The sequence below is a fragment of the Salvelinus alpinus genome, chromosome 26 (assembly GCF_045679555.1).
Source record: "Salvelinus alpinus chromosome 26, SLU_Salpinus.1, whole genome shotgun sequence".
In the NCBI taxonomy this organism is placed as follows: Eukaryota; Metazoa; Chordata; class Actinopteri; order Salmoniformes; family Salmonidae; genus Salvelinus; species Salvelinus alpinus.
Window position 1 is genome coordinate 22,341,600 of NC_092111.1, and position 27,292 is coordinate 22,368,891.

The 27,292-nt window shown below is 43.0% G+C and overlaps 1 protein-coding gene across 1 annotated transcript in view; it reads right to left on the reverse strand.

Moving 5' to 3' along the window:
• The window catches only part of LOC139554944 (thrombospondin type-1 domain-containing protein 7A-like), a 158,925-nt gene that overhangs the window by 43,381 nt on the left and 88,252 nt on the right, over positions 1 to 27,292 (reverse strand). The window contains exons 5-11 of the mRNA XM_071368254.1: positions 25,874 to 26,029; positions 22,660 to 22,863; positions 8,497 to 8,691; positions 3,627 to 3,885; positions 2,254 to 2,369; positions 632 to 764; positions 402 to 505 (exon numbers count right to left, since the gene is read on the reverse strand). Of these exons, the coding sequence (XP_071224355.1) occupies positions 402 to 505; positions 632 to 764; positions 2,254 to 2,369; positions 3,627 to 3,885; positions 8,497 to 8,691; positions 22,660 to 22,863; positions 25,874 to 26,029 (1,167 nt within the window). The remainder of the gene's footprint in view (positions 1 to 401; positions 506 to 631; positions 765 to 2,253; positions 2,370 to 3,626; positions 3,886 to 8,496; positions 8,692 to 22,659; positions 22,864 to 25,873; positions 26,030 to 27,292) is intronic.

Consider the following 27,292-nt stretch of genomic DNA (forward strand, 5'->3'; position numbering starts at 1 on the left):
CAGTCCCAGTGTAACATTTAGAATGAGATGAAAGATACATGAAGCCCAAGGTGTTACTTTGATGCCTAACTCCCTTTCTCACATCAACAATACTACACACTTCCACAGTCACATGCATAGTACCAAGCAAGTTAAATCAAGCGCAGATCAAATATTTAAATGTACTTCACATACTATGTGACTGGTCTCTCATGACTGTCAAGTTCAAAAGCATGAAAAGGAAAAACCCAAGTAGGCCGAGATGCATGGTCAAAAATCAATGGTCAATCCATGGTCAAAATAATATTTTTTAAGTCTCTCATGACAAAGGTATTTTCTTATATACCCGTCAGTTCAGATATGAACTCTTTGCTTCCAGAATCAAATTGAGTAGCTAGTGCATGCAGGATTTTGTTGCTCACCTCTAGCCTGCAATCCAGGCCCACAGGTCTCCACAGCTCCAGGACTGTCCTGACGAACGGACCAGGGAACCAACTGGCATCGCCTCCACTTGTGTGTCTTCCACCTGCAGTAGAAGAAACAGGACACAGCTGAGTCATCTTGAGAGTCATAGTCAAAGTCTTGATTTATTTAACTTGATACCTCTTTAGTCAAAAGGGTAGAGTGGTCTTGGTGGATGATGGAGCCTTACCTGTATCCCAAACAGACAGACGGCGCCTCACAGTCTCTCTCCTGAGTCAACACCTCCGGGCAGTCCTGTCCCCCGTTGGCCGGCAGCTGGATGATGATGCGTTTCCTGTTCTGTTTCCTTTTCGTGTTGCCACCTTATAATAACCCATAGAAAAACACTTTATTCACACACTGGCCCAATCACTAGACAGAGACAATAACAGCAGCACTCAAGCTACTTCCATCGAGTCTTGAAGTGGAAAATTATCATGATGAATGCCTGTTACCTACTTGAGTAATTGCAAATCACAGGTCCTTGAAATGTCCTTGTAAAACAAGTGTTTTGTTTGCTGTTGACTTTTAGCAGCTGTGTGTCATTAACCTTGACCATGAAGAACACTAAAACGTAATGAAGGAACACAGCTGGTTCCCAGCTCTCTAGTCTGGTGTTCTCCAGCAGATATGTACTTTCCTGACCAGTTCGGAGAGAAGGTAATGAAATAATCAAGTATGGCATATTGATTGATGTGGGCTTCACTTTTCTGCTGGTGTCCACCCAGCTCAGTGATTGGGTGGTGGAGGTTATATTGCCCTTACAAGAAGTCCATCAGAATCCTATTACAGTGGCTATATCCATGTTGCAATGTCTGATCAATAGAGGTAGCTAGCTACAGGAGATACATACTATATTCATATTGTAGGATCTTCTGTTATATTGACAGCTCCGATGGTTCTCGTAGGAGACGGACAAATCCATGACCATATACTCCTAGTAAAGCCAGATGATCTGGGTGCCACATTTGAAATAATACAAGCAAGATTACTAGCAGAGGCAGATTAAAGGATAAAAAACTAGGAAAACAAGCCCAATGACTGTTCTTAGAGACTCTATAAAGTATTGCTTAGCAGATGTTTCTGGTCATATCAAGTATTTCATGAATACAACACTCACTCCCGGGAAATGGAAACATCACTCTCACTCTCACTCACAGAAACATGTATGCTAACAAGCGTTTTCTAGCTCACAAAGAGGTTGTTGCAGTGCGGGCAAATTGCTTTAAATTGGCCCGGCATTTTCTGTTTATTAGCGGCATTTGTTCTAGTTCTTTATATAGAAAAACGTTGCCAGGCAACAATGCGTGTTCGTTGGTTGCTGTTCTAGGATGTCACAGCTCCTAAGTGAATCACAGTTTGACTTGATGATTCTCTCAGCTCGAAATGAAATATTTGAAGAGGAGAAGAGAAATAATTGTATAATTGTGCAAGTGTTTTGTTTATCAGATTTGTCCATTTGTCAGGGCTGTCGAAACCAGGAAGCAAACACTTAACAACAGACCCACTATTATTTAGAATTCTCTGTTCTAATGAACTTCTTCACATGCTTTGAAGCACATGCTCATTTCAAAACCATATGGCTTAGGCTCCATCTCTTGAGCATTTTTTTCATGGACAAACTGCTCTGTATCTGTTGTACTGTAATGCATACTTGACAATAATAGGATGTACCTGCTTGGCATATTGAATGCCACTCTCTCTTGACATAGTGGCATTTTTCCCAATAATGTGTACTTGAGTGTGTTGAGGGGCCTTTACATTGTTCTGTATCTGTGTATTCTTGAGAATGTTGAGAAGGCTAGTGGGTACCTGCTTTACATGTGGCAGGGCAGGCGCTCCAGTCGCTGTAGGGGGTGACGCTGCAGTCTCTTTTACATGGCAGGAGGCAGGGCCTGACCGTCTCAGGACGAATACTCTCCGGACACCTGAAATCACATCATCTAGACGTCTCAAACTCATTCCACGGAGGGCAGTGTCTGCGGGGTTTTGCTCCCCCCTTGCACTTGATTGATGAGTTGATGAATGTGTAGAGATGTGTGCGAACATCGTTTATGTTTATGAATGCATATTTGTCTTGTCAAAATAATCCAACTGTTTACAGTATATCAATACTGAGTCATTGTTGTAATGAATGTCAGGGATTCTCCAAGTATACTATGAATCACTGGTTTTAGGGCTTCAGATTAAGCCCCTTCACTGCTTTGAATATCATATCACCTCTGTAACAGTGCTACATTGTTAGCTCATTCATGTCCTGTAATGGTAATGAACTCATAAGCATATCATACCTGTTTCATTCGTGATATTATACGATTTAATTATTTGATATTATGATATATTAATATATCGTCCCAAACCTAGTGGGATCAAGTGTGTTAAGTGATAGTAGTTCAGTAGCTGTAACAATTTGACACCACAAATAAACCCTAATAATGTTCATGTGTGTGAGTCCCAGAGCAGCATGGTGTGATAGTGTGAAATGGTAGCTGGGTAAAATTAAACCCTGGACGGGAGAATCATAAACCGCTGGAATAAAACTGCCCAGGGTTCATTACCATACCCAGCGTGGGACCTAGCTCATCCCCAGTCTGCCTAGTAGCTCCAGCTCATCCTGCCAGGATAATGCTACTATTAAAGCTGAATAAATAAATAGCTAATTCATTATTATGATTCACGTCCCCTGGCAGATACCCTTAGGGTGGTAGGGAGGGAGAACCCAGATACTTTAGAACAACTGTCTGGAACCCAGGCAGAAACCCATCAGGGAACCCGTCAGCTCACAGCTATGCAGCCAGACAGACAGTGGTAACAATAGGATATTGTTCCTTCCATAGATAGATACTGGGACAAAGGCTCTGTGCTTTCGTGCTTTGCATTATGCTTAGCAAAGGCTTATGGAACCCTGAATACATATTACACCACATCAGCATAAGCATAACTGTTCTACTGACATTTCATTTAATTAATTTCCTCTCTCACTTTCCACAAATATTATAGTCATATACACTTATATTGGTATTCAGTCCTCTCGTTGAAGGAAGAACTCATACTCTTACGACCTTGGGTCTTTGAAAAGCTATAAATGCCATGTATTATTATTACTTTGAAGGAGGAAGTCTTACTTTGAAGGTGGAACTCTTACTTTGAAAAAGGAACTCTTATTTTGAAGGAGGGACTCTTACTTTTTGGGAGGCACCTGTCCTACATTGACCCGGACACAGATGACCTTCCGTGTCTGCATCCCCACAGAGCAGGAGGAGTCCCCTCCCCTGACCCCGAACCCGGCCCTGGCCCCGGCCGCTGTGGAGTTGGCAGGGGGGACCGACGTGTCCTCGATACACTGTCCCCAGGGCCCTGTCTGCCAGTGGTACACAGTACAAGGGTGGTCATTGCAGCTCCGCACCTCCTGGAGAGCAACGCTGTTGGGGCACTGGACCCCGCCTGTCAAACACACAACAACCAAATGGTCAATCAATGAAATATACTGTATTTATAAAACAGTTTTTTCAAAAAGACCCCAAAGAGAAAGCAGAAGCACAAACATCACATTCAAATACAGGAGATACTACTCAGTTACATGATTGTGGTTTGCCTTGGTTGGCTGCTCAGCCAATAGTTTTGTCCGTTGAGCTGGCTATTGAGCTGGAGCTGACAACTCTGTCATCTTATCATAACTAGAAAGATAGTAAGTTAAGCTGTATATCTCATAAACCAAACCTTCTCCACTTCCATTCAAATGATCCAGCTGTGTCTTTGTGCTCTTAAGGTTAACTTGTCTTTTTGGTTCCACTCATTGTGTTAAAAACAACAGTACAGCCGTTTCAGAGCTAAATAAACCAGTATAGTCCCTTGGGGAGAAGCAGTCATGGAGATGGAGACAACGGAGATGAGTTGATCTTGGGTCTGACAGTATCTTAGACACCAGGTGGACAGCATGTGACCCCTTCCCACCCCTCACCACAGATGGTTGTGATGTGTGTGTGTTATATTTGTGTGTGTATGACCCTTAACCATCTCTCACCATGATTGGATGTCATTAGAGGCTCTGTCACGCTGGGATACCAAACCCCGAGCGGAAGGTCAGCCATTACAAACCGCAACGGGCATTGACCAATCAATGAGAACCACGAATAAATTAAGGAGAAGAATGGAGATTGTCCAATCAAGGATGGCGGACCACCACGATCCACCAATCAATGCTGGAGAAGGACCAAGATCAGCCAATCAATAGTGGAGCAGGGGAAAACAGATGGAGCGTACTTTAGGATGTGCTTCTGTCTTCAAAAGCCACACAGAGAGAAGATATAGATTTGAATTCCGTGTAGCCCCTTGGGAGCCTGTCCTTCAACAAGTCATTTATAAAAGATGCTATTTCCTTTTTCTTTTGCAAGTCTTGTAAAAGGTCTTTGACCATAAAAATTATACAGAGGTAATATTGTGTGAGAGTTATCTTTTCTTACATCCTTTACAATTGTGATGACCCTCCCACTCTGTCTGCCGTATTAATTATCTTTGCCCTTGTTTTCCTTATTAGGATGTCGGTGGGCGGAGCTGGGAGGGTCGTCAGCAACATGGGTCACACCTGGGTCCAGGTGTGTCCCGGGATAAATACACCTCTTCCCCATTCGTAGAGGAGACTGCCTCCATGCAGACACACTGATAGATTTTGGTTGTGGCATTTTTGTGGCCGTTTTGTTTGTTTGCTTTGGCACCTTTCAACACCCCTCATTATCACATCTATACACGCAACCACTCACTTACACTACTGATTACTGACTACACACCATTGTTAATTGTATTTAGGTTATTTCAGTTAATAAATATATCTTTGTTATTCCTTATCGCCACGTTGTCTCCCTTTTTGTTACGGACTTTGAGCCGGTTCGCGACACAACGAAGAACCTTCTTTCCCTCCATGTTATGTTACAGAGCTCTGTAAGACACAGTTCCTGAAACCTTCACGTCATGTAAAACCAGGCGAACTCTCCCTACCACTGTTATTTACTGAACTGTACCTTGTGGGTTTGGCTACCACAGTTAATCCTTCGTCTCGTTACGAGAGTTTCCTAACATAGCCTTTTGTAATTGTTACGTAGGCCTACTCTATGGGCTCAACCCTGTTGGAATTACCCAGTCATTTCTATTCTGCTATGTTCTCCAATTGACTGTAAACTGCTCTCTCTACTCCCTGAGAGCCTAACTTGAGATCTCCACACCACTTGTATTTTGGCTCAAATTGACACCGCTCCATAATTTACGCAGATCTCAAGTTATGACTCGGGCCTGAATTGGGAGGTCCTCAATCTGCATGTGTGATAGCAGATTGCTAGTAGAGCTGAGTCTGTAGGACTTCATGCTACACTCAGCCCACACCTGGCATCTGACACACACACACACGCATCTGACACACACACACACACACACACACACACACACACACACACACACACACACACACACACACACACACACACACACACACACACACACACACACACACACACACACACACACACACACACACACACACACACACACACACACACACACACACACACACACACACACACACACACACACCTCTTGCCATTTATCCTGGACAGTGTGTCTGTCTGCTGAGGCGTAGGAAGGCTAATAAATGATGCGAGGCATTCAGTTGATTCTGTTTCTGCCGTGATGACAGTGTGGCTGTCCTCCCCATGCCAGAGCATACCAGTATCCATTTAGAGAAAACGATAATGTATAAAGTCTCTCTCCTGCGTGGGTGTTCTGAATATGCCACAGACAGACACTGTCTTGCTATGGTCCAATGGAGGATATCTACAAGAGCTGTAGCAGTGTTATACAATGGGCTACAACATGCTGATCTACTGCAAGGCGATGGCACAGCTCAGTGTAGGTTGTATAGCGATGGGTTTTCAGGGCGTGACTGGCAGCTTGGACTGCAAGACTCTAACCCAAAGGCACTAGTTCCAATACTGACCAGACTTACACTTCTCCTCTCCTTAGGGTTTCAGTCTCCTCTCTTTAGGGTTTCAATCGTCTCTCCCTAGGGTTTCAGTCGACTCTCTTTAGGGTTGCAGTTGACTCTCCTTAGGGTTTAAATCGCCTCTCCTTGGGGTTTCAGTTGCCGCTCCTTGGGGTTTCAGTTGCTTCTCTTTGGGAGTTCAGTCGCTTCTCCTCAGGGTTTCAGTCGCCCCTCCTTTGGGTGTCAGTCACCTCTCCTTTGGGTTTCAGTCACCTCTCCTTAGGGTTTCAGTCACTTCTCCTTAGGGTTTCAGTCGCCTCTCCTTTGGGTGTCAGTCACCTCTCCTTTGGGTTTCAGTCACCTCTCCTTCGGGTTTCAGTCACCACTCCTTGGGGTTTCAGTCACTTTTCCTTAGGGTTTCAGGCTCCTCTCCGTAGGGTTTCAGTCTCCTTTCCTTGGGGTTTCAGTCGACTCTCCTTAGGGTTTCAGTCGCCTCTCCTTAGGATTTCAGTCGCTTCTCCTTGGGGTTTCAGTTGTCCCTCCTTAGGGTTTCAGTTGCTTCTCTTTGGGATTTCAGTCGCTTCTCCTCAGGGTTTCAGTTTCCTCTCCTTAGGGTTTCAGTCACCTCTCCTTTGGGATTCAGTCACCTCTCCTTAGGGTTTCAGTCACCACTCCTTGGGGTTTCAGTCTCCTTTCCTTAGGGTTTCAGGCTCCTCACCTTAGGGTTTCAGTCTCCTTTCCTCAGGGTTTCAGTCGACTCTCCTTAGGTTTTCAGTCGCCTCTCCTTGGGGTTTCAGTCGTCCCTACTCAGGGTTTCAGTTGCTTCTCTTTGGGATTTCAGTCGCTTCTCCTCAGGGTTTCAGTCTCCTCTCCTTAGGGTTTCAGTCACTTCTCCTTAGGGTTTCAGTCACTTCTCCTTAGGGTTTCAGTCGACTCTCCTTAGGGTTTCAGTTGTCCCTCCTTAGGATTTCAGTTGCCTCTCTTTGGAATTTCAGTCGCTTCTCCTCATGGTTTCAGTCTCCTCTCCTTAGGGTTTCAGTCTCCTCTCCTTAGCGTTTTCATCTCCTCTCCTTAGGTTGTCAGGCAGCACTTTACACTAAGGAATGCTTATTACTAGCACTGTGCTGTTGAGAGTCTGTAAAAGTTTTTCATAGTACAAGCATAAAGTTATGCTGATCAGGCAGTGAGGGGAAATAGATTGGTACCCAGGTAGCCATACAGTATATCAACTACATACATCTACTTATAACATCTACAGAGCTGAATAACTACATCTATGGGAACACTGCATTCTAAGAGCATAAGAAATTATAGTACCGAATAGTGCAGGAACCTTGAGCACCCGCGTTAGACCTTAAAGGAAGGTAAATGTAAAGTTATGAATGTTCTATTACCAATCCCTACATTTGTGAAAGGTGCTATAAAGAATACTAAGCACAAGGGCTCTAAGCACTTCACACAGATGCTTTAAACCTAAACATTGAAAATGTAGCTCCAGAGCGTAGTTCAGGCATCTATCCTAAAGTTTCCAAGCTTGTTATTCCTTGTGACTATGCCACATCACAGAACCTTACCCTGCATCACAGTAACCCAGGCTGAGGAGGAGGAACATACAGAATCATTTATTAGATATGGACAATTTGGCTCCTGTAACATAGAACAGAAATAGTGGGCATGGTGAATGGTTGCTTCAGCAGCCTCACATGAGATATCAGATACTCTACTGCATGCTGTGTAGACCTGGGATCAAATTGAGATTTTTTTTCTTCCTTCGTGTACTTTAGCTGCACATGATCGATCTCATCTGGTGCAACAGAACCAATAGAAAGTGCAAACCCTGTCCATATGGTATGCACTATTGACAGGCTCCATCAAACGCTCAACATACTTGAAAGAAAATAGGTACTATCTGAACCCCGGTCTGATGATGTGTGGCCTGGTCCCAAATCCGCTGGTGTGGTCGTGCCAACTCCCATAGATCAACTCCTATGTTTGGCATGACAACAACCATAGGAGTTGACTCTACTACACAAACAGATCTGGAACCAGGTCTGACGCTGTGGGTTGTGTGATCGTAGTCTCACCTTCCCCTGCGCTGTAGGCCAGTACTGAGCGGGCTCTCATCTGCCTTCCCTCTGTGTTCTTCCCGGAGCAGGTGTGTGAGCACAGGGACCAGAAGGCCCAGGGACTGAGGACACAGTCCTTGGGGCAAGGCACCTCACAGATGACAGGCATGGGCAGGATGGCATCACGGCACAGTTGGCGGTCCACATACTCACCTGGAGGCACAGGGTGACAGGAGACACAGTATATGAGTCTTGCAGTAGTACCATCTTTGTTACATACAGTACAATACACAGTCAGCATCATGTGCTGATATCACACACAAAATCGCATCGCAAAATCAGATCTGTCGCATCTGTTCACATAGACACCTAGAACCCAGGTATCGGTTATGAAAGGAGAGAGGGAGTTTAACAAACAGACGTATAATTAGGCAATAAGGCACGGGGGGTGTGGTGTATGGCCAATATACCACGGCTAAGGGCTGTTCTTATGCACAACGCAAAACGGAGTGCCTGGATACAGTCCTTAGCCGTGGTACATTGGCCATATACCACAAACTCACAAAGTGCCTTATTGCTATTATAAACTGGTTACCAACGTAATTAGAGCAGTCAAAAGTTATTTTTTGTCATACCCGTGGTATACGGTCTGATATACCACGGCGTTCAGCCAATCAGCACTCAGAGCTCGAACCACCCGGTTAATAAGAGTACACAAAGCACACATGACATTTGTCAGCATGTTCACCAAGTCTGAAGGGAAAATAGGCACTGGGTATTACAATGCATGTTTCCACCAGTATAAAAGATTGGTGGCTTTTTCAGACAAACAAGCAGGCAGACTAGAGAACCATTAGACATGAGGGAACAAGTCTGGGGAATTACAACTTCTTTCAAAGCAAGAACCTATGAATAAAAGTGGATATTTATAACCATTGAAATTCTAATTCAGGCATTGAGGCATTAGTTTAATCTTTTACTCATGACTTTGACAGTGTACATGGAAGAAAAATGTGCTCAGATCCAAATGATTGCATCTCTAATGCATAAGCAAGCTGGAAAAAACCTTGTGTATCTCCAAACGTGTCAAGTCACATAGACATTAAGACAACAGATACTGAATCATTGTCATCTTCACGTAGGTGGATTATTCTGTCCTTAACAAATGTCCCCTACATGCTCGCACACGCACACACGCACGCAAACTCACATACCCACGTTACTGGACCATGATGTTCTGTCCAAATGTCTTGAAAAATTCACGAATGAACAAAACATGTGACATACAAGCAATTTTGATTAACTGGCTGTTAACACAAACATACTACTTCCTCTATTAATGTATACTTTAAGATTCCTCCAATCTACAGTGCAAATGTATCATGGTGTAGACTGCTCATACATATTGCATATGCTTAATACATAACACCATTGGAACTGGCAGAACGATTAGTAGTATATTAACTTCTTCTTAATAGGGGGCGCTATTTTCACTTTGGGAAAAAATCGTGCCCAAATTAAACGGCCTCGTACTCTGTTCTAGATCATACAATATGCATATTATTATTACTATTGGATAGAAAACACTCAGAAGTTTAAAAAAAAACTGTTTGAATTATATCTGTGAGTAAAACAGAACTCATTTGGCAGCAAACTTCCAAACAGGAAGTGAAAATTCTGAAAATGGGGCTCTGTGTCAGGGCCTCCCTTTTGAATTTCCTTATATTTATGGATCTGTATGCACTTCATACGCCTTCCACTAGATGTCAACAGGCAGTAGAATGTTGAATGGGGTGTCTAGCTTGATGTGAGACCGAATGAGAGCTTTTGGAGTGTCAGGTCCGCCCTTTTGGCAGTATTCAACTGCGCACCAGGGAACCGCACATTGTCTTCTGAAATGCGTTAGGTATACACGACAAAATGCTCCGGCTCGGACTTTATTGGATACATATGAGAAAAACATCATAAAGATGGATTTTCAACCGAGTTTGACCAGTTTATTCGACGTTTATTGTGAATTTTGGAATTTTTCGCTCCATGCGCCAAGAGTTCTTGGACATGTGCGCTCCACATGGCTAGCCAAAGTTGCTAATTCGACAGAAGAAATGGACATTCTAAAACAAAACAACGATTTATTCTTTGTCTTCGACGGAACTAGGACTCCTTGCACTACATTCTGATGGAAGATCATCAAAGGTAAGAGAATATTTATGATGTTATTTCGTATTTTTGTGGTTTATGTTGGCTCCAACAAGGCAGAGAATTGGACTTTCATGAAATTATATTATATGATATCCCTGTGGCGCTAGGCTAGCCTATGCTAGTCAGCTTTTTTGATGAGGAGGATCCCGGATCCGGGAGGGTGAATCGGTAGATTAACAAGTATAGCAAGTCTATTTTTTGATTCAATTAGTAGCTGTTCTTATTGTCTTGAACTTAAAACCTCTACTTCATCACTCTCCCGGATCCGGGATCCTCCTCATCAAAAAAGCTGACTAGCATAGCCTAGCCTAACGGGACAGGGATATCATATAATATAATTTTCATGAAATCACAAGTCCAATACAGCAAATGAAAGATAAACATCTTGTGAATCCAGCCATCATTTCCGATTTTTAAAATGTTTTACAGCGAAAACACAATATGTATTTCTATTAGCTAACCACAATAGCCAAACACACAACCGCATATTTTCACCATGTTTCCAACGCATAGGTAGATTTCACAAAACCGACAAAATATAAAATTAATCACTAACCTTGAACAACTTCATCAGATGACAGTCTTATAACATGTTATACAATACATTTATGTTTTGTTCGAAAATGTGCATATTTGAGGTATAAATCATAGTTTTACATTGCAGCCACCATCAAAAATAGCACCGAAGCAGCCAGAATAATTACAGAGAGCAACGTGAAATAATTAAATACTCATCATAAAACATTTATGAAAAATACATGGTGTACAGCAAATGAAAGATAAACATCTTGTGAATCCAGCCAATATTTCCGATTTTTTAAGTGTTTTACAGCGAAAACACAATATAGAATTATATTAGCTTACCACAATAGCCAAACACACAAAAGCATTTATTCACCGCAAAGGTAGCTTTCGCAAAAACCAGCAATAGATATAAAATTAATCACTAACCTTTGGACAACTTCATCAGATGACAGTCTTATAACATCATGTTATACAATACATTTATGTTTTGTTCGAAAATGTGCATATTTAGAGCTGCAAATCGTGGTTATACATTGTGAATACGTAGCAACATTTCCCCAGAATGTCTGGAGATATTTTGGACACTCACCTAATCTGACCAAAGAACTCATCATAAACTTTACATAAAAATACTTGTTGTATGGCAAATGAGAGATACACTGGTTCTTAATGCAACCGCTGTGTTAGATTTTTTTAAATAACTTACCACAACATACAGCTTGGGTTATTGTGAGACAGCGCTCACCAACACGGCGGAGAATAGGCATCAACATATTACACAGAAATATGAAATAACGTCATAAATGTTTTCTTACTTTTGCTGAGCTTCCATCAGAATGTTGTACAAGGAGTCCTATTTCCAGAATAAATCGTTGTTTGGTTTTAGAATGTCCATTTCTTCTGTCGAATTAGCAACCTTGGCTAGCATTGTGGCGCGAACATTCCCATCCTCTCTTGGCGCAAAGAACGGAAAATTCCAAAAGTCCCATTAAACGTTGAATAAACTGACAAAACTCGCTTGAAAAAACCTACTTTATGATGTTTTTCTCATATGTATCAAATAAAATCAGAGCCGGAGATATTCGCCGTGTATACCGAACGCTTTTCAGAAGACAATGTCGAGCTCCCCCGCGCGCCGTCGAAGACAAAGAAAATACCGGACCTGTCACTCCAAAAGCTCTTATTCGGCCTCAGATCAAGCTAGACACCCCATTCAACCTTCCACTGCCTGTTGACATCTAGTGGAAGGCGTATGAAGTGCATACATATTGATAAATAAAAGCCAATTGAATAGGCAAGCCCTGACACAGAGCCTCGTTTTCAGATTTTTCACTTCCTGTATGGAAGTTTGCTGCCAAATGAGTTCTGTTTTACTCACAGATATAATTCAAACAGTTTTAGAAACTTCAGAGTGTTTTCTATCCAATAGTAATAATAATATGCATATTGTATGATGTAGAACAGAGTACGAGGCCGTTTAAATTGGGCACGATCTTTTCCAAAGTGAAAACAGCGCCCCCTATTGACAAGAAGTTAAGTGCCACCTTTCCCCTAGTATCTCTTCACTAGTTGCCTACCTAATAATTGCTGTTTGAACTGTCTTATTGGCCAGTACTTTGACTGTCGGTGGTTCAGGCCTAAGTGACTTGTTTCAGGAAACTAGTCGTATGTCGCGGGTCACTACTTCACAGGAGAGCCATTTGAACGTAACTTGTATTTTTTATCAAAATGTGTTTTTTGGGGGGCAGAAATGCCTTCTGGAATATGTGAACTTTCATGTGCCTTAATAACAAACGTGTATGCCATCTGTAAATACTAATAAAATTGCTAAATGAATTTATGAGTCACAGAAAAAGCGAGCAACCTTCCTGCTAGCCATGATTGGCTGAGATAAGGAGTGGGCTGGACATGCCGAAAGATGAGTTCAGATTGGTCTGCCATATAGCACACTTCTGTCTATTTGAGCTGGTCAGTATGTGTAGGTAATCCTGTCTAACGCTGCTTTTTTAATATATATATCACGTTGTAGAACTGCACAAGTGTTGCTCTTCACTTTCTGGATGATCGAGTTTTGAAATCAGTGGAATTAGAGTATGATAGCTAAGGAGATGGAGAAAACACCTGTCTCCAGATTACATCTTCAATCTAAAGGCAACCAATGCATCCGTGACAGGGAGAAGCATCCATCCATGATGTATATGGGTAAGATAGTCTAGCTAGCTACATGTTCAGATATTACACATTTCTAATTTTTACAGAAAGTATTGGAAATGTGCCAGTACATTGTGCCCATTATACATTTCGTAGTAGTCACCAGGATAAATGCACTCTATATGTGTGTCTAGGTCATTAGACACCATTAGACATGCACCTATCTTGAGAGTGGGCATGTCTGTTTATTTGTGTACCATTGCTATGGCATAATGTTTCTATGCCCTAATGTGAAACCAAACAAAAATGTGTGCAAGGCAAAAAGATAACAGTGGCTAAATGCCAGAGGGGATGAATCATTAACATAAAGAGGAGTTACTATGTGTGTGACGTAAGGATGAACCTTCATAAAAAGTGTGTGTCAAGGCTGGAAAGGGAGTTACTTCATAAACCAGCTCGGCTTATATTACTTTGTAGTAAAGTCTAATTGAACTCACAGGCTCCGGTATTTGAGAAATATTATTGACTAAATATTTCCACGACAAAAGTCATTTTTGTTTCAAGTTAAAATGTACTGTTAGCTAGCTAGCTAACCTTACCTGGCTGGCTCAGTAGCTAACGTTACGTGTATGATCTTATTATTTGTATCTCAGAGCCATTTGCTTTGCTAGTTATAGCCTAATGTTAGCTAGCTAACATTGAACCTGGCTGTTTAGCTACCTGCATATTCATGCAGGGTAGTAACATTATGAGTTGGAATTATGGTTAATTGTTTAGCTAACTAGCTAGCTACATGTCTTAACAAAAGACTCCACTATGTGACAACTGTTGATAGACGTAGCTGGTAAATTCGCTCTGGCTATCTACTCTGATTTCAGAGCACGGTTAGGATAGTCTAGCTAGTTACATTTTCAGATATTGCATGTTTCAAATTTTGACAAAGTCATTTTCATTTCAAGTCAAAGTCTACTGTTAGCTAGCTAGCTAACGTTAGCTGGCTGGCTCGCTAGCTGACGTTACGTGTATGATCTTATTATTCGTATCTTAGAGCCATTTGCTTTGCTAGTTATAGCCTAATGTTAGCTAGCTAACATTGAACCTGGTTGGTTAGCTACTTACAGATTCATGCAGGGTAGTAGTGTCATGAGTTGGAATTATGATTAATTGTTTATGCTGCTAGCTAGCTACATGTCTTAAGAGGTTAACAAAATACTCCACTATGCAAGTAACCATTTCAATAGAATGTCACTGCGACAACTGTTGATAGACGTAAGCTGGTAAATTCTCTATGGCTTTCTACTCAGATTTCAGAGCACTCTCGTCTGAGTGTGCCAGAGCGCAGAATAACTGACAAACACCTGTTGAATATTGCCGGTGTCAGTAAACGTTTGCAAAAAGCATAAATTGTTGCAAGCAGCACAGTGGCAGTCACCAATGCTCTGGATAGCATAAAAACAGCCTAACCAGCTCTGCTAGGGCAAGTAAAATGGTCAGTGAGCTGTTCTCTCATTTGTCTCTGGAAATAGCTATTAAGCTAGCCAACGTTAGAAAGTTAGCTTGGGTGCTTGACTGCTGATGTTAGGACAGAACGCTCGGATCAACCCTTAAAGCGATGGGTGGGGCTAAAGCTTAAGAGGGTGTGAACGATGCTGAATGTGTGTCGACAAAGAAGAGCTCTCCAGTAGGTACCAAAACATTCAAAGGCAATTTTCTCAAAAGTGAGGATACAAGTTTATCAACTTTCAAAGCAGAATTACAGTTCAAGTCGGAAGTTTACATACACCTTAGCCAAATACATTTAAACTCAGTTTTTCACAATTCCTGACATTTAACCCTGGTAAAAATTCCCTGTCTTAGGTCAGTTAGGATCACAACTTTATTTTAAGAATGTGAAATGTCAGAATAATAGTAGAGAATGATTTATTTCAGCTTTTATTTCTTTCATCACATTCCCAGTGGGTCAGAAGTTTACATACACTCAATTAGTATTTGGTAGCATTTCCTTTAAATTGTTTAACTTGGGTCAAACATTTTGGGTAGCCTTCCACAAGCTTCCCACAATAAGTTGGGTGAATTTTGGCCCATTCCTCTTGACAGAGCTGGTGTAACTGAGTCAGGTTTATAGGCCTCCTTGCTCGCACACGCTTTTTCAGTTTTGCCCACAAATGTTCTATGGGATTGAGGTCAGGGCTTTGTGATGGCCACTCCAATACCTTGACTTTGTTGTCCTTGAGCCATTTTGCCACAACTTTGGAAGTATGTTTGTGTTCATTGTTCATTTGGAAGACCCATTTGCGACCAAGCTTTAACTTCCTGACTGATGTCTTGAGATGTTGCTTCAATATATCCACATCATTTTCATTCCTCATGATGCCATCTATTTTGTGAAGCGCACCATTCCCTCCTGCAGCAAAGCACCCACACAACATGATGCTGACACCCCCGTGCTTCACGGTTGAGATGGTGTTCTTCGGCTTGCAAGCTTCCCCCTTTTTCCTCCAAACATAACGATGGTCATTATGGCCAAACAGTTCTATTTTTGTTTCATCAGACCAGATGACATTTCTCCAAAAAGTACAATCTTTGTCCACATGTGCAGTTGCAAACCGTAGTCTGGCTTTTTTATGGCAGTTTTGGAGCAGTGGCTTCTTCCTTGCTGAGCGGCCTTTCAGGTTATGCTGATATAGGACTCGTTTTACTGTGGATATAGATACTTTTGTACCTGTTTCCTCCAGCATCTTCACAAGGTCCTTTGCTGTTGTTCTGGGATTGATTTGCACTTTTCGCACCAAAGTACGTTCATCTCTAGGAGACAGATCGCGTCTCCTTCCTGAGCAGTATGACAGCTGTGTGGTCCCATGGTGTTTATACTTGCGTACCATTGTTTGTACCGATGAACGTGGTACCTTAAGGCGTTTGGAAATTGCTCCCAAGGATGAACCAGACTTGTGGAGGTCTACAATTTTTTTTCTGAGGTCTTGGCTGATTTCTTTCTATTTTCCCATGATGTCATGCAAAGAGGCACTGAGTATGAAGGTAGGCCTTGAAATACATCCACAGGTACACCTCCAATTGACTCAAATGACGTCAATTAGCCTATCAGAAGCTTCTAAGGCCATGACATAATTTTCTGGAATTTTCCAAGCTGTTTAAAGGCACAGTCAACTTAGCGTATGTAAACTTCTGACCCACTGGAATTGTGATACAGTGAATTATAAGTGAAATAATCTGTCTATAAACAATTGTTGGAAAAATGACTTGTGTCATGCACAAATAATGCACATTTGTCTAACAGTCGTTATGGGTGTGTTGTATTGTAGGGGGTGTTTTTCTTCACCTCTGCCAAGCCATCAGCAGTCAGTGCTGGGAGGTGTGTCTTTCACCTCTGCCAAGCCATCAGCAGTCAGTGCTGAGAGGTATGTCTTTTACCTGTGCTAGGCATTTAGTGCTAGTACTTCAGTCTCCCCTGTGTTTTTCAGCGGCAGCTGTACTCGGCGGTGTTATCACCAAAACTGAGAGGTTCTGCCGAGTTGTTCTGCGGATATATTGTTATTTTCTGATGATCTCATTTTGTTCTTTTGTAGCTTTGGCAGCTATTTGTGTGTTTTCTATACCTGTTCACTCTTGTGTTTTCTATACCCGTTTCTATACCTGTTCACAATTTAGTGTACCCTGCACGCACAACCCATGTGGAATTCCTTTTCCCACTAGCACTGAGTTTGCTGATAAATACTTTGTTGAGGGAAAATGTTCATGATACGATTGTGATGTGTTGTTGTTTCACTTAGCTACTGAATCTTTAGATGAATGCACTAATCAGGATAGTAGCGTCTGCTAAATGACGAACATGTAAATGCATAAAGTTCAGTAGCTTGCCATATGCATAAAAAATCTGATGAGACAGCTGTGCACACGGGAAGTAGTATGGTCCCCTGGATGTTTGCAAACATGAATGGAAGAGTTTCCTGCAGAGCATAACAGAACTAAGCACAGCTAAGAGATAGAGGAAGGGGGAGAGGGAGAGAGGGAGAGAAGGAGAGAGGGAGAGAAGGAGAGAGGGAGAGAGGGAGAGGGAGAGACTTATTTAGCTTTCATCAGGCATCAATTCCAGAGTCATAGCCTTGTGGAATTAGTTCATTTGATTTGACAGACTGTTAACAGATATTTTCAAATAATTTATGAGTGACAGGCAAAATGTTCAATGCTTTTTTTAAAGATTAAGCTTAAATGTGCATCAACTTTTTAGCTGAGGGTTGTCTTAGAGGTGAGGTGTATTGTTGAGATCTTGAAGGTCAGAATAAGGATGCCTGACCCCGGAAAAGCTCTAAATGGATTTAGGACCGTGCTAAATAGCTTAAAATGGAAACGCACAACAATGGAGGGATTTGGGATTTAGAGACACATGAAGTCTTTTCAAGGTTTCATTGAGACATTAGATATTGTTGGGGTCCTGCACCGATCTAAATCTGTGGGACGCCACCCCTACCCTTCTACCCCTACATCCCACCCTTCTCCTCACCCCACCCTATTGCACCCCATCCCTCTATCAAGGATCTCTTCAACCCCCACCTCAACTTATCCCATCACTCTTGTGAGGGGAGGGCCAGGATGTCACCACAAACCTCCCTTCAAACCCTGCCCCCCCACGTCCCATCTCTATACCCCATCCCATCGCTATACCCCATCCCATTTCTATACCCCATCTCATCATCATATCACGTCCCATCTCTATACCCCATCCCTTCTCCATACCCCATCCGATCTCTATACCCCGTCCCATCTCTATACCCCATCCCATCTCTATACCCCATCCCATTTCTATACCCCATCCCATCTCTGTACTCCATCCTTTCTCTATACCACATCCCATCTCTATACCCCATCCAATCTCTATACCCCGTCCCTTCTCTATACCCCATCCCCCGTCCCTTCTCTATACCCCATCCCTTCTCTATACCCCATCCCATCTCTATACCCCATCCCAACTCTATACCCCATCCCAACTCTATACCCCATCCCTTCTCTATACCACATCCTATCTCTATACCTCATCCCATCTCTATACCACATCCCATCTCTATACCACATCCTATCTCTATACCCCATACCATTTCCATTCCCCTTCCCATCTCTATACCTCATCCCATCTCTATACCACATCCTATCTCTATACCCCATCCCATCTCTATACCCCATCCCTTCTCTATACCCCATCCCTTCTCTATACCCCATCCCAACTCTATACCCCATCCCTTCTCTATACCACATCCTATCTCTATACCCCATACCATTTCCATTCCCCTTCCCATCTCTATACCTCATCCCATCTCTATACCACATCCCATCTCTATACCCCATCCCATCCCCTTTTCCACAGCTTCCAACCCTAGCCTTATCTTCACTCTATACTATCCCTTCCTATCACATATCTTAGTGGGTCATTGCATATCAATGAAACCCTTATTCACACTCCATTGTATTCCAGGCCATCCCATCTCCCTTTCATGGTTCCCTCCTATCTGTACCACTGATAAAAATTCCATAGTGACGGGAGGTACCAGAGGAGCAGTCAGTCTGATGACATGTCTGGAGCCCTTTGGGGGAAACAAATCAATTTTCATCAGTAGCAGACAACAGAGGATCAATAGGGTCCAGTCAAGAGGGACTGTGTGTGTGTGTGTGTGTGTTTGTGTGTCTTCATGCAATAGATTGGGAAAGGAAATCATTAAAGTGTTTGTATGAGACTGATTATTCTCATGGCTTCTGACTGACTGTCTTTTTGTGACATCTTTGTGTGAAAACATTGACTGCAGTCTGGCTTCTTTCATTAGTACTCCAAGGGAGGAAACATGTCTATAGACACTCAAGATGGTAAAACAAACATGAATGTTAAAAAGAAAACATTTCTACTCGGAAGGCTTAAATAATGAAGAGATTCATGCCTTGCAAGAAGTAATTTGCAATGAAAAATAACAACAAATGTATTGAATCATGGACCCTTATAGCTAGAATCCTTAGTTAAAACAATAGGAAAGCAGCCACCCCGCCTCTGTTTTGGGAAAAAGCTGAGGGATGGGCCTGGAGAAATGTAAGCACACTCAGAGACACAGTTATGGATGCAAGAACTGACCGTTCATGATATCAAAATTATAGTTTGAACAATGTTTTGAGGATATGCAGAGTTTGCTTTTCATTTACGTTGTTTATTCACAATGGGATAAATCAAGCTTATATTTTGGGTTCTGATGGGGCACGACACTTGAACTAAATTCATGAGGAATTAATAAGTTATGTTCTTCAAGAATCAATGGGTATTCATAATTAATGAATACACGGTCCAAAAATGGATGTAGCAACTAAGGATTCTAGCATTAAAATCCTAACTACCCTTCACCTCTCAGAAATTCCCCTCCTCCCCCCATCCTCCAATTCCCTGTCCAGCATGTGTCTAGAAATCAATTCTGCAAAATCACAGAGGAGAAACAACCAGCTACGGCTGTCTGTCCTCAGCTCTGCAAGCAACCCAACCGATCAAAGAAGCAATTCTCCTTTAAACTAGGTACACACCTCACATCATAAACCCCTCCCCCTCCTCCTCTAGCTGGGTCTGAACTGTGTCTTAATGGAAAAGCACCAGACATCGTTTGACATATCCTCTATTCAACCCTGTCTCATTCCATCCGGGCGGGGAACACACACACACGCAGGCACACACACCCACGCAGGCAGGCACACACACACACATGCACACACACAAACACCCTAATGTGAAATGCAGACTGTGTGGAGTAGCGCCAGGTAATCTAATTTACCCGTAACTAAGTCTAATTCAACAGGGTGCTGCTGTTAGAACAAGCTCACTGCAGCCAGCAGCCATATTGTTTCTATAACTGGGGAGAAGGGATGGGGAGGTGACCTTGAATGAAGCAATCAGGGTGTAGACGGAAAGTGTACCTGGGCTGGGCTTGCTCACCACCTAGCTAAATGGGTCAATATACACAATACACCGTGTCTGTAGGGAGGGATGAAAGCGGGGATGGAGGGAAATAGAAAGCGGTTAGAATAAGGAGGTAGGAAGGGATGAAAAGTAGGGAATAGGGAGTGGTGAGTAGAAGAGGGAGATAGGGAGGGATGAAAGGATGAGGAGGTGAAGAGAGAAAGAGGGAGTTGTGAGCAGAGACGATGGTTGAGATAGACTAGTTTTAGTGTTTCATCTCATCAATTTTACTTTATGCAAAAGGTTATCTCCCTTTCTCACTCATAATAGTTTTCATCTTGTACCTAAATCTTTGAATATACAATATAGATATTCTCCTCCTCTGAAAAGAAGAGACCATTAGACTTGTAGTTAATATGGCTTTCACCATTGTCATCGTCACGGCAACAGCACAGTGCAGGCAGCATGAGGCTCTGGTTGATGTGAATGGGACCTTGATTATTGTTATATTATGAGAACTGGTTGAGAAGTATCAACACACACACACACACACACACACACACACACACACACACACACACACACACACACACACACACACACACACACACACACACACACACACACACACACACACACACACACACACACACACACACACACACACACCCTCCCTAGGGTGCTCATTAGCTGGCAGTGTGCTATGGTTCACATATCTTCTGATAATTGCTATATTCATACGGTGAATCTTAGCCGAACGAAAGAGAACAGAAAATTCCCAGGATGTAAAATACAATTACAACGCACATTTCCTAATTGAATCATTAATAAAAAGTGAGTTCTTCACATTTCCCTGATAACACAATGGAGTGTGAAGGAAAGCCATTGACATCTCTCATTTTTGTCTCCTACTTATTGTTGGGTTATTTAATCATCTTAAACGAAGATTAACTATGTCAGATATATTGAATTAGAAGTAATAAAACTCACACTCCTAATCATTTTTATTGTTAAATTCTCAAGTCAGCTATGGTTATTTTCTCCCTTATTCTGAACTTAATTAAATTAGGGTGAATTCAATTATTGAGATTAAACTCTGTCTCTAAAACACAAGGACCCTTCGATCTACCCTGACTAAAACTCTCACCTCCCAAACCACATTAAAAACGCATCAGTTACACTCCTCCCAGGTGCGCTGCTTCCTATTACACATGCCATAACAAATGTTTGCTCTGTGCCAGACACGCTCGGAGAATAATGCAATCTGTGTGACGAGGGGATTGTGGAGTTTTGCATCTCTTTGACTTTAGTGTCTTGAATTGGCACAATGATTTGAGACAATGATTTCAACGTGTGCCCTATTAGACTGTTAGACTGTCCAATAGATCAAGCTGTTCTCTTCAGTCTTCAAATGGTGGACCACTGCAGTACTATAAGCCAATATCACCATGCTTGCCAAAAGCAACAAGCACTATGGTTATTGTTTCATTTACTCTCACATGCTAACTGAATTCTGACACTGTATTCAAGTTTATTTTGGAGAGAACATGAACTAGCAAGTGCTGTATATCTAGCTCTGTCCGTGTGTGTCCGTGTGTGTCCGTGTGTGTGTGTGTGTGTCCCTCCTCAGGCAGTGCCAGCACAGCTCTCCGTGTGTCTCAGCCAGCACAATTACGACCAGCAGTGGCTCGTGCCTGGCCCCTCGGCCCCATGGTATATCAGGCACACACACACACACACACACAAAAGTATACGCACACATGCACATACACACAAGCCTCCATAGCTCTGTGCTATCTTAGGACTAGACAAACAATGGAGAGAGAAATAAATATACACAGAACAAGATCGTTACAGAAACAGCAATTACCCTGTTGGGCTGCGGTCCAAGGCCAACACACACACACACACACACACACACACACACACACACACACACACACACACACACACACACACACACACACACACACACACACACACACACACACACACACACACACACACACACACACACACACACACACACCTGCAGGCACAGTTCAAGGCAATAAAGCTAATAAAACAATATGGGTCTCTGAGCTCCGATTCACCCAAAACATATTGTAACACAACTGAACACACCATGAAAATCAACATGGTAATTACATACAGTATAATAAAGACTTAGAATATTCTCTCTCTCTCTCTCTCTCTCTCTCTCTCTCTCTCTCTCTCTCTCTCTCTCTCTCTCTCTCTCTCTCTCTCTCTCTCTCTCTCTCTCTCTCTCTCTCTCTCTCTCTCTCTCTCTCTCTCTCTCTCTCTCTCTCTCCCTCCCTCCCTCCCTCCCTCCCTCCCTCCCTCCCTCCCTCCCTCCCTCCCCTTACCATCACTGTTGACACACTGCACTTGTGGTATATGGGTGCCCGGTCCGCACTCTCTCTCGTTGTCTGGGATACACTCCTCCAGCTTCACAAGCAACCAATCATAGCAACTGGGTTCGTCACATGGTATGGCCTCCACCAGGTGAGGGCAGCTTCCTGTTCCTCCTGTCGGCTCATTGATGACTATCCTCTTCCTCAGTTTGAACCCTGGTAGGAAAAGACAGGAAAATAGGTACACTGGTGCTGCCATGGAACCATACATAGCTGTAGAATTCTACCATTTGCTTCTACCATCCCAAATAACATTTCAGTAAAGTAAAGTTTTGCAACTTACAGTTCACCTTTTCATTATTTTTTTAACTGACATTCACACACCACCCCCTTGCTCATGGCCAACCTCACCCTCTGTGGTAGCACTTTTCAGGGCTTCCTTCATCACCAACTTTCCCCTCTGTGGTAGCACTTTTCAGGGCCTCCCTCATCACCAACCTCCCCCTCTGTGAGAGCGCTTTTCAGGGTAGCTAAACTTGTTTTTCATGGAGTCACAACTTAATGTCTAACTTCAGTACATGAACTTCCCTCTGCTCTGCTACAGTCATATTGTGTCTTGGCTTTGATGATAACCGTAATATAGCGTTTATTTATTTAACACGACAAGACCATTAAACCCCAGAAAATGACAGACATTAGAGAAACAGCTTCCCATAATGACTATTATTATTCTCTCCTCATTAAGTCAGGCTTTTACCCAAAGTGACTCATGTACTAATGTATGCAGCAATCCATTAATACATTCATAGTTTTTGCTGTTCCAAATCCGAGGGCTTTCCCTTGTCAAGGACATGGAAGTGGTGATGGCTGGGGCCCGGGAGGTGTGTGTGTGTGTGTGTGTGTGGTGTGTGCGTGCCTGCCCCTACATGTGTGTGTGTTTGTATTATGTTAACCCCTGCCTGCCCAGCCTGAGGTCAGCCTGTCCCCAGCCTCAGGGCCTAATCTCCACTGCTGCTCCAACCTGATAAGAAAAGAGCATGGGGGAGCCAGCAGGACTGGAGGACTCAGGTGGATGATGGCTAACTCTCTCTTTCCTCTGATTCTTTCTGATTCCTTCCTGAACCCTCTACTTAATTAGGAGGGTCGGCTGGAGGATGGAGGTGTGTTGTCAAGTGTCAGGGCTGAGGTGGAGAGTTTAACAGGGACAGGTGGGGGAAAGTGGGAAAAGAAGGGGAGAGGTGGAGGGTTTAGGAAAGGTGAAGGGCGGGGGGGGGGGGGGGGGGGGTGTTAGAAAGGAGGGAATGGCTAGGATAGAGATCCAGCCAGGTTTTTTATCTAATATCACTACCGTCTGTCGAACCACAGTAAAGGACAGCAAGGTGAACAGATTGACTGAGGCCTTTCCACCCTGTCAGAGCCTGAGGGCTCTTTGCACAGACAAACATACTGATGGAAAAAGTGTAGGCTATAATTACTTCTCCAATACAGTATTGTGTCGCAACATCTCAAAGGCCATGGCTGAGACAAACGTATCTAAGACACCAGCCACTTTTTTGAAACATATCTCCCATTAACGGTGCAGTATGTTACTAAAATCCGTCAAATACCGGTAGATAGATACAATCACAGTGTGTGTGCAGACAGTCCGTTTGGACAGCCAACACAAAGAGTGACACACGTTGATTGAATGAATACTGGGATATCAGGGCATATTGATGCTGCATGGAGCTCGTTGTCACAGGGATAAAAAAGTGCCCAAAAATCGCCTGAGTCTGCTTCTCTCGACTAATGAGTGCCAGGGTGTACAAACACACGCAAGTGTGCACGGACACAGACACACACCCCAGTCAAGTTTGTGCGTGTACTGTATGACATGCAGTAGTGTGAGACACGAGACGAGCGTGTAGTGAAACGAGAGAAAGAGAGAGATGTGCGGTAAGAGTGAATCCATCATTAAGACACATGGGAGACAATTTCTAGGCGTCCCTTCCATTTGAGATGCTTCATTAGGATAGAGTCAATATGCATTAGTCACCATAGTGGAGGTGATGGAGGGGCTGTGGCTCAGAGACTGCTGCTGCTGTTCTGTTCCTGTAACAGAGATAATTAAGGTCTGAGCCAGCCAGCGTCTGTGTCTGTGTGTGTGTGTGTGTGTGTGTGTGTGTGTGTGTGTGTGTGTGTGTGTGTGTGTGTGTGTGTGTGTGTGTGTGTGTGTGTGTGTGTGTGTGTGTGTGTGTGTGTGTGTGTGTGTGTGTGTGTGTGTGTGTGTGTGTGTGTGTGTGTGTGTGTGTGTGTGTGACAGCCAGCATTTCAGCCCTACTGATGGAATAGCACCAACTGTCACCCCCTTCCCGCTGTCTAACCAAAAGGGAGTAGAGACACCTGCACCCTCCCTATAGCATCCTCTCTCCATATCTCTGTCTTTCTCTGTCTTTCTTCTCTTTATCTCCTGTCAATATCAACATATTGCTTATAGTGTATACAGTACATCTGTGCTCTATATAGAAGCTGTGAGGTTTCAAACTTTTTTTAAACATATTTTTCTAATACAACTGCAACAGACCTTTTTGAAAAATGCAACATTGATTGCTTTCTCGCCTACAGTGTTTTTTATATCTATATTCCACCGTTTTGAACAACACTATATCTACAATTTATGTCTTGTTCCAGGGGCTTGCCAAGAGGATTGCCAAGAGGATAAAGAAAATCAATATTGAGACTCAATACATTTTATAACTCATCATTTATCTGAATGCAACACAAATAAAGATGGATTCTAGAGTAGTGTTGCATACACGTACCAGACTGAACATAGCTTAAGCTCTCCAATCATGTTATCCGTTTATTGTTACTGGTGAAGTGACTGATGGATGGATACAGACTGAGGACAAAATTACAAGTAAGACCTGCTATTGACAGTGTAACCAATGCCTGTTTCATTTTTAAGATGGCTACCTATGTGATCGACCGGGTTCGAATCTGAGTCTCTAGATGAAAAAGATGCTCAACACCAAGGATATATCATCTTGGGTGCTGTATCCCAGTCAGGAGTAATCAAAATAAAAATGTGTTCATATTCATCATTATTAAAGGTATAGCTATTGGTATTACTATGTTGCACCCAGTGTGTGGTGTTCCAATGCAATCATTTCAAGATGGCCGTCTATGTGACCGAATGGGTATCAAAGCCTAGGCATAACTGTCATTAGAGCTGTGCTCCACCCACCTCTCTTGGCAGCTGTGTCCAGGCAGTTCTCGAAGGTGCAGGGTCCCCAGGCACTCCAGGAGGACAGGTCACACTCCACAGGACAGGGGATGTGGCACAGCTGGGTGGTGTTGGGGGGCGGGCTGAGGCACAGGTCACCATCAACGGGCCTGGAGGCTTAAAACACAGATAGATACACAGAGACATGATGTCAGAACAGGGCAGGAGCTGTGGCATTACTGGGTCATGTTGGGCGCAAGCCCAGGCATAGGTCACTGCTTATGAAAGTATGAAACCCCCCCTGATGTTAGAAAATCTAGGTAGTGCAGTGATATGCCTTTAAAGACTATCCACATACATTTAATATACTTTACAGACTGAGTTCTATATTTTATTACTGTCACTGTGGATCAAACTATTTTACTTTTATCCTGGCTCTCTCCATCTGGTTAGTGGGATAAAACTTCAGGCTAATGGATGAAAATGAATCCTGAATCGTTCCACCAGTCATGAATAAAACTCATACCAACTAAAACCCCACAGGGCAGTTTATAGTAATGAATATTCCAAGCCTCACGCTATCTCAAATGCATGAAAACATTTGGCAAACAGTATGGCCTTTCATTTGTTCATCATCCTGCTAAATCCAGTCTAGTTTGAAACAACAAAGGCCTTTTTTTCTCTCTCTATCCCCAAAAGCCAGATCAGGTTCAGGGCCGGCCCAGTGCTGCTCAATGACAGACACACACACACACACAAACACACACACGTGGTGGATAAAGCAATGAGCCGTAGGTGACCCTCTACAAGGTCACTGCTCTGATGAATCATTCCCAAAGCTCCATCACCATGCTGTGACTGAAGCCTGAGTCTGACTCATTCACATGCAAATTGCATCCACTTGGCCAAAGGTGTGTCTATTTAATATTGTCTGTTAAAATGGGTGTGTGTGTGTGCGTACGTGTGTGCCTGGTGCGTGCCTGTCAGTGATTATAATTTTTTTTCAATCTGCGCAGCGTACTAATCTATTTTAGTAATGATAAAATCCCTCTGGCAATGCTAGCTGAATAGGTACAATTAAGGGGAGTAGGCAACATATACGTAAGCTTTAAAGTGTATTGAATGGATGCTTACCTACGCCACTTTAGAAGGCTTACCTACGCCGCTTTAGTAGGCTTACCTACGCCACTGTAGAAGGCTTACCTACGCCACTTTAGAAGGCTTACCTACGCCACTGTAGAAGGCTTACCTACGCCACTTTAGAAGGCTTACCTACGCCACTTTAGAAGGCTTACCTACGCCACTTTAGAAGGCTTACCTACGCCACTTTAGAAGGCTTACCTACGCCACTGTAGAAGGCGTACCTACGCCACTTTAGAAGGCTTACCTACGCCACTTTAGAAGGCTTACCTACGCCACTTTAGAAGGCTTACCTACGCC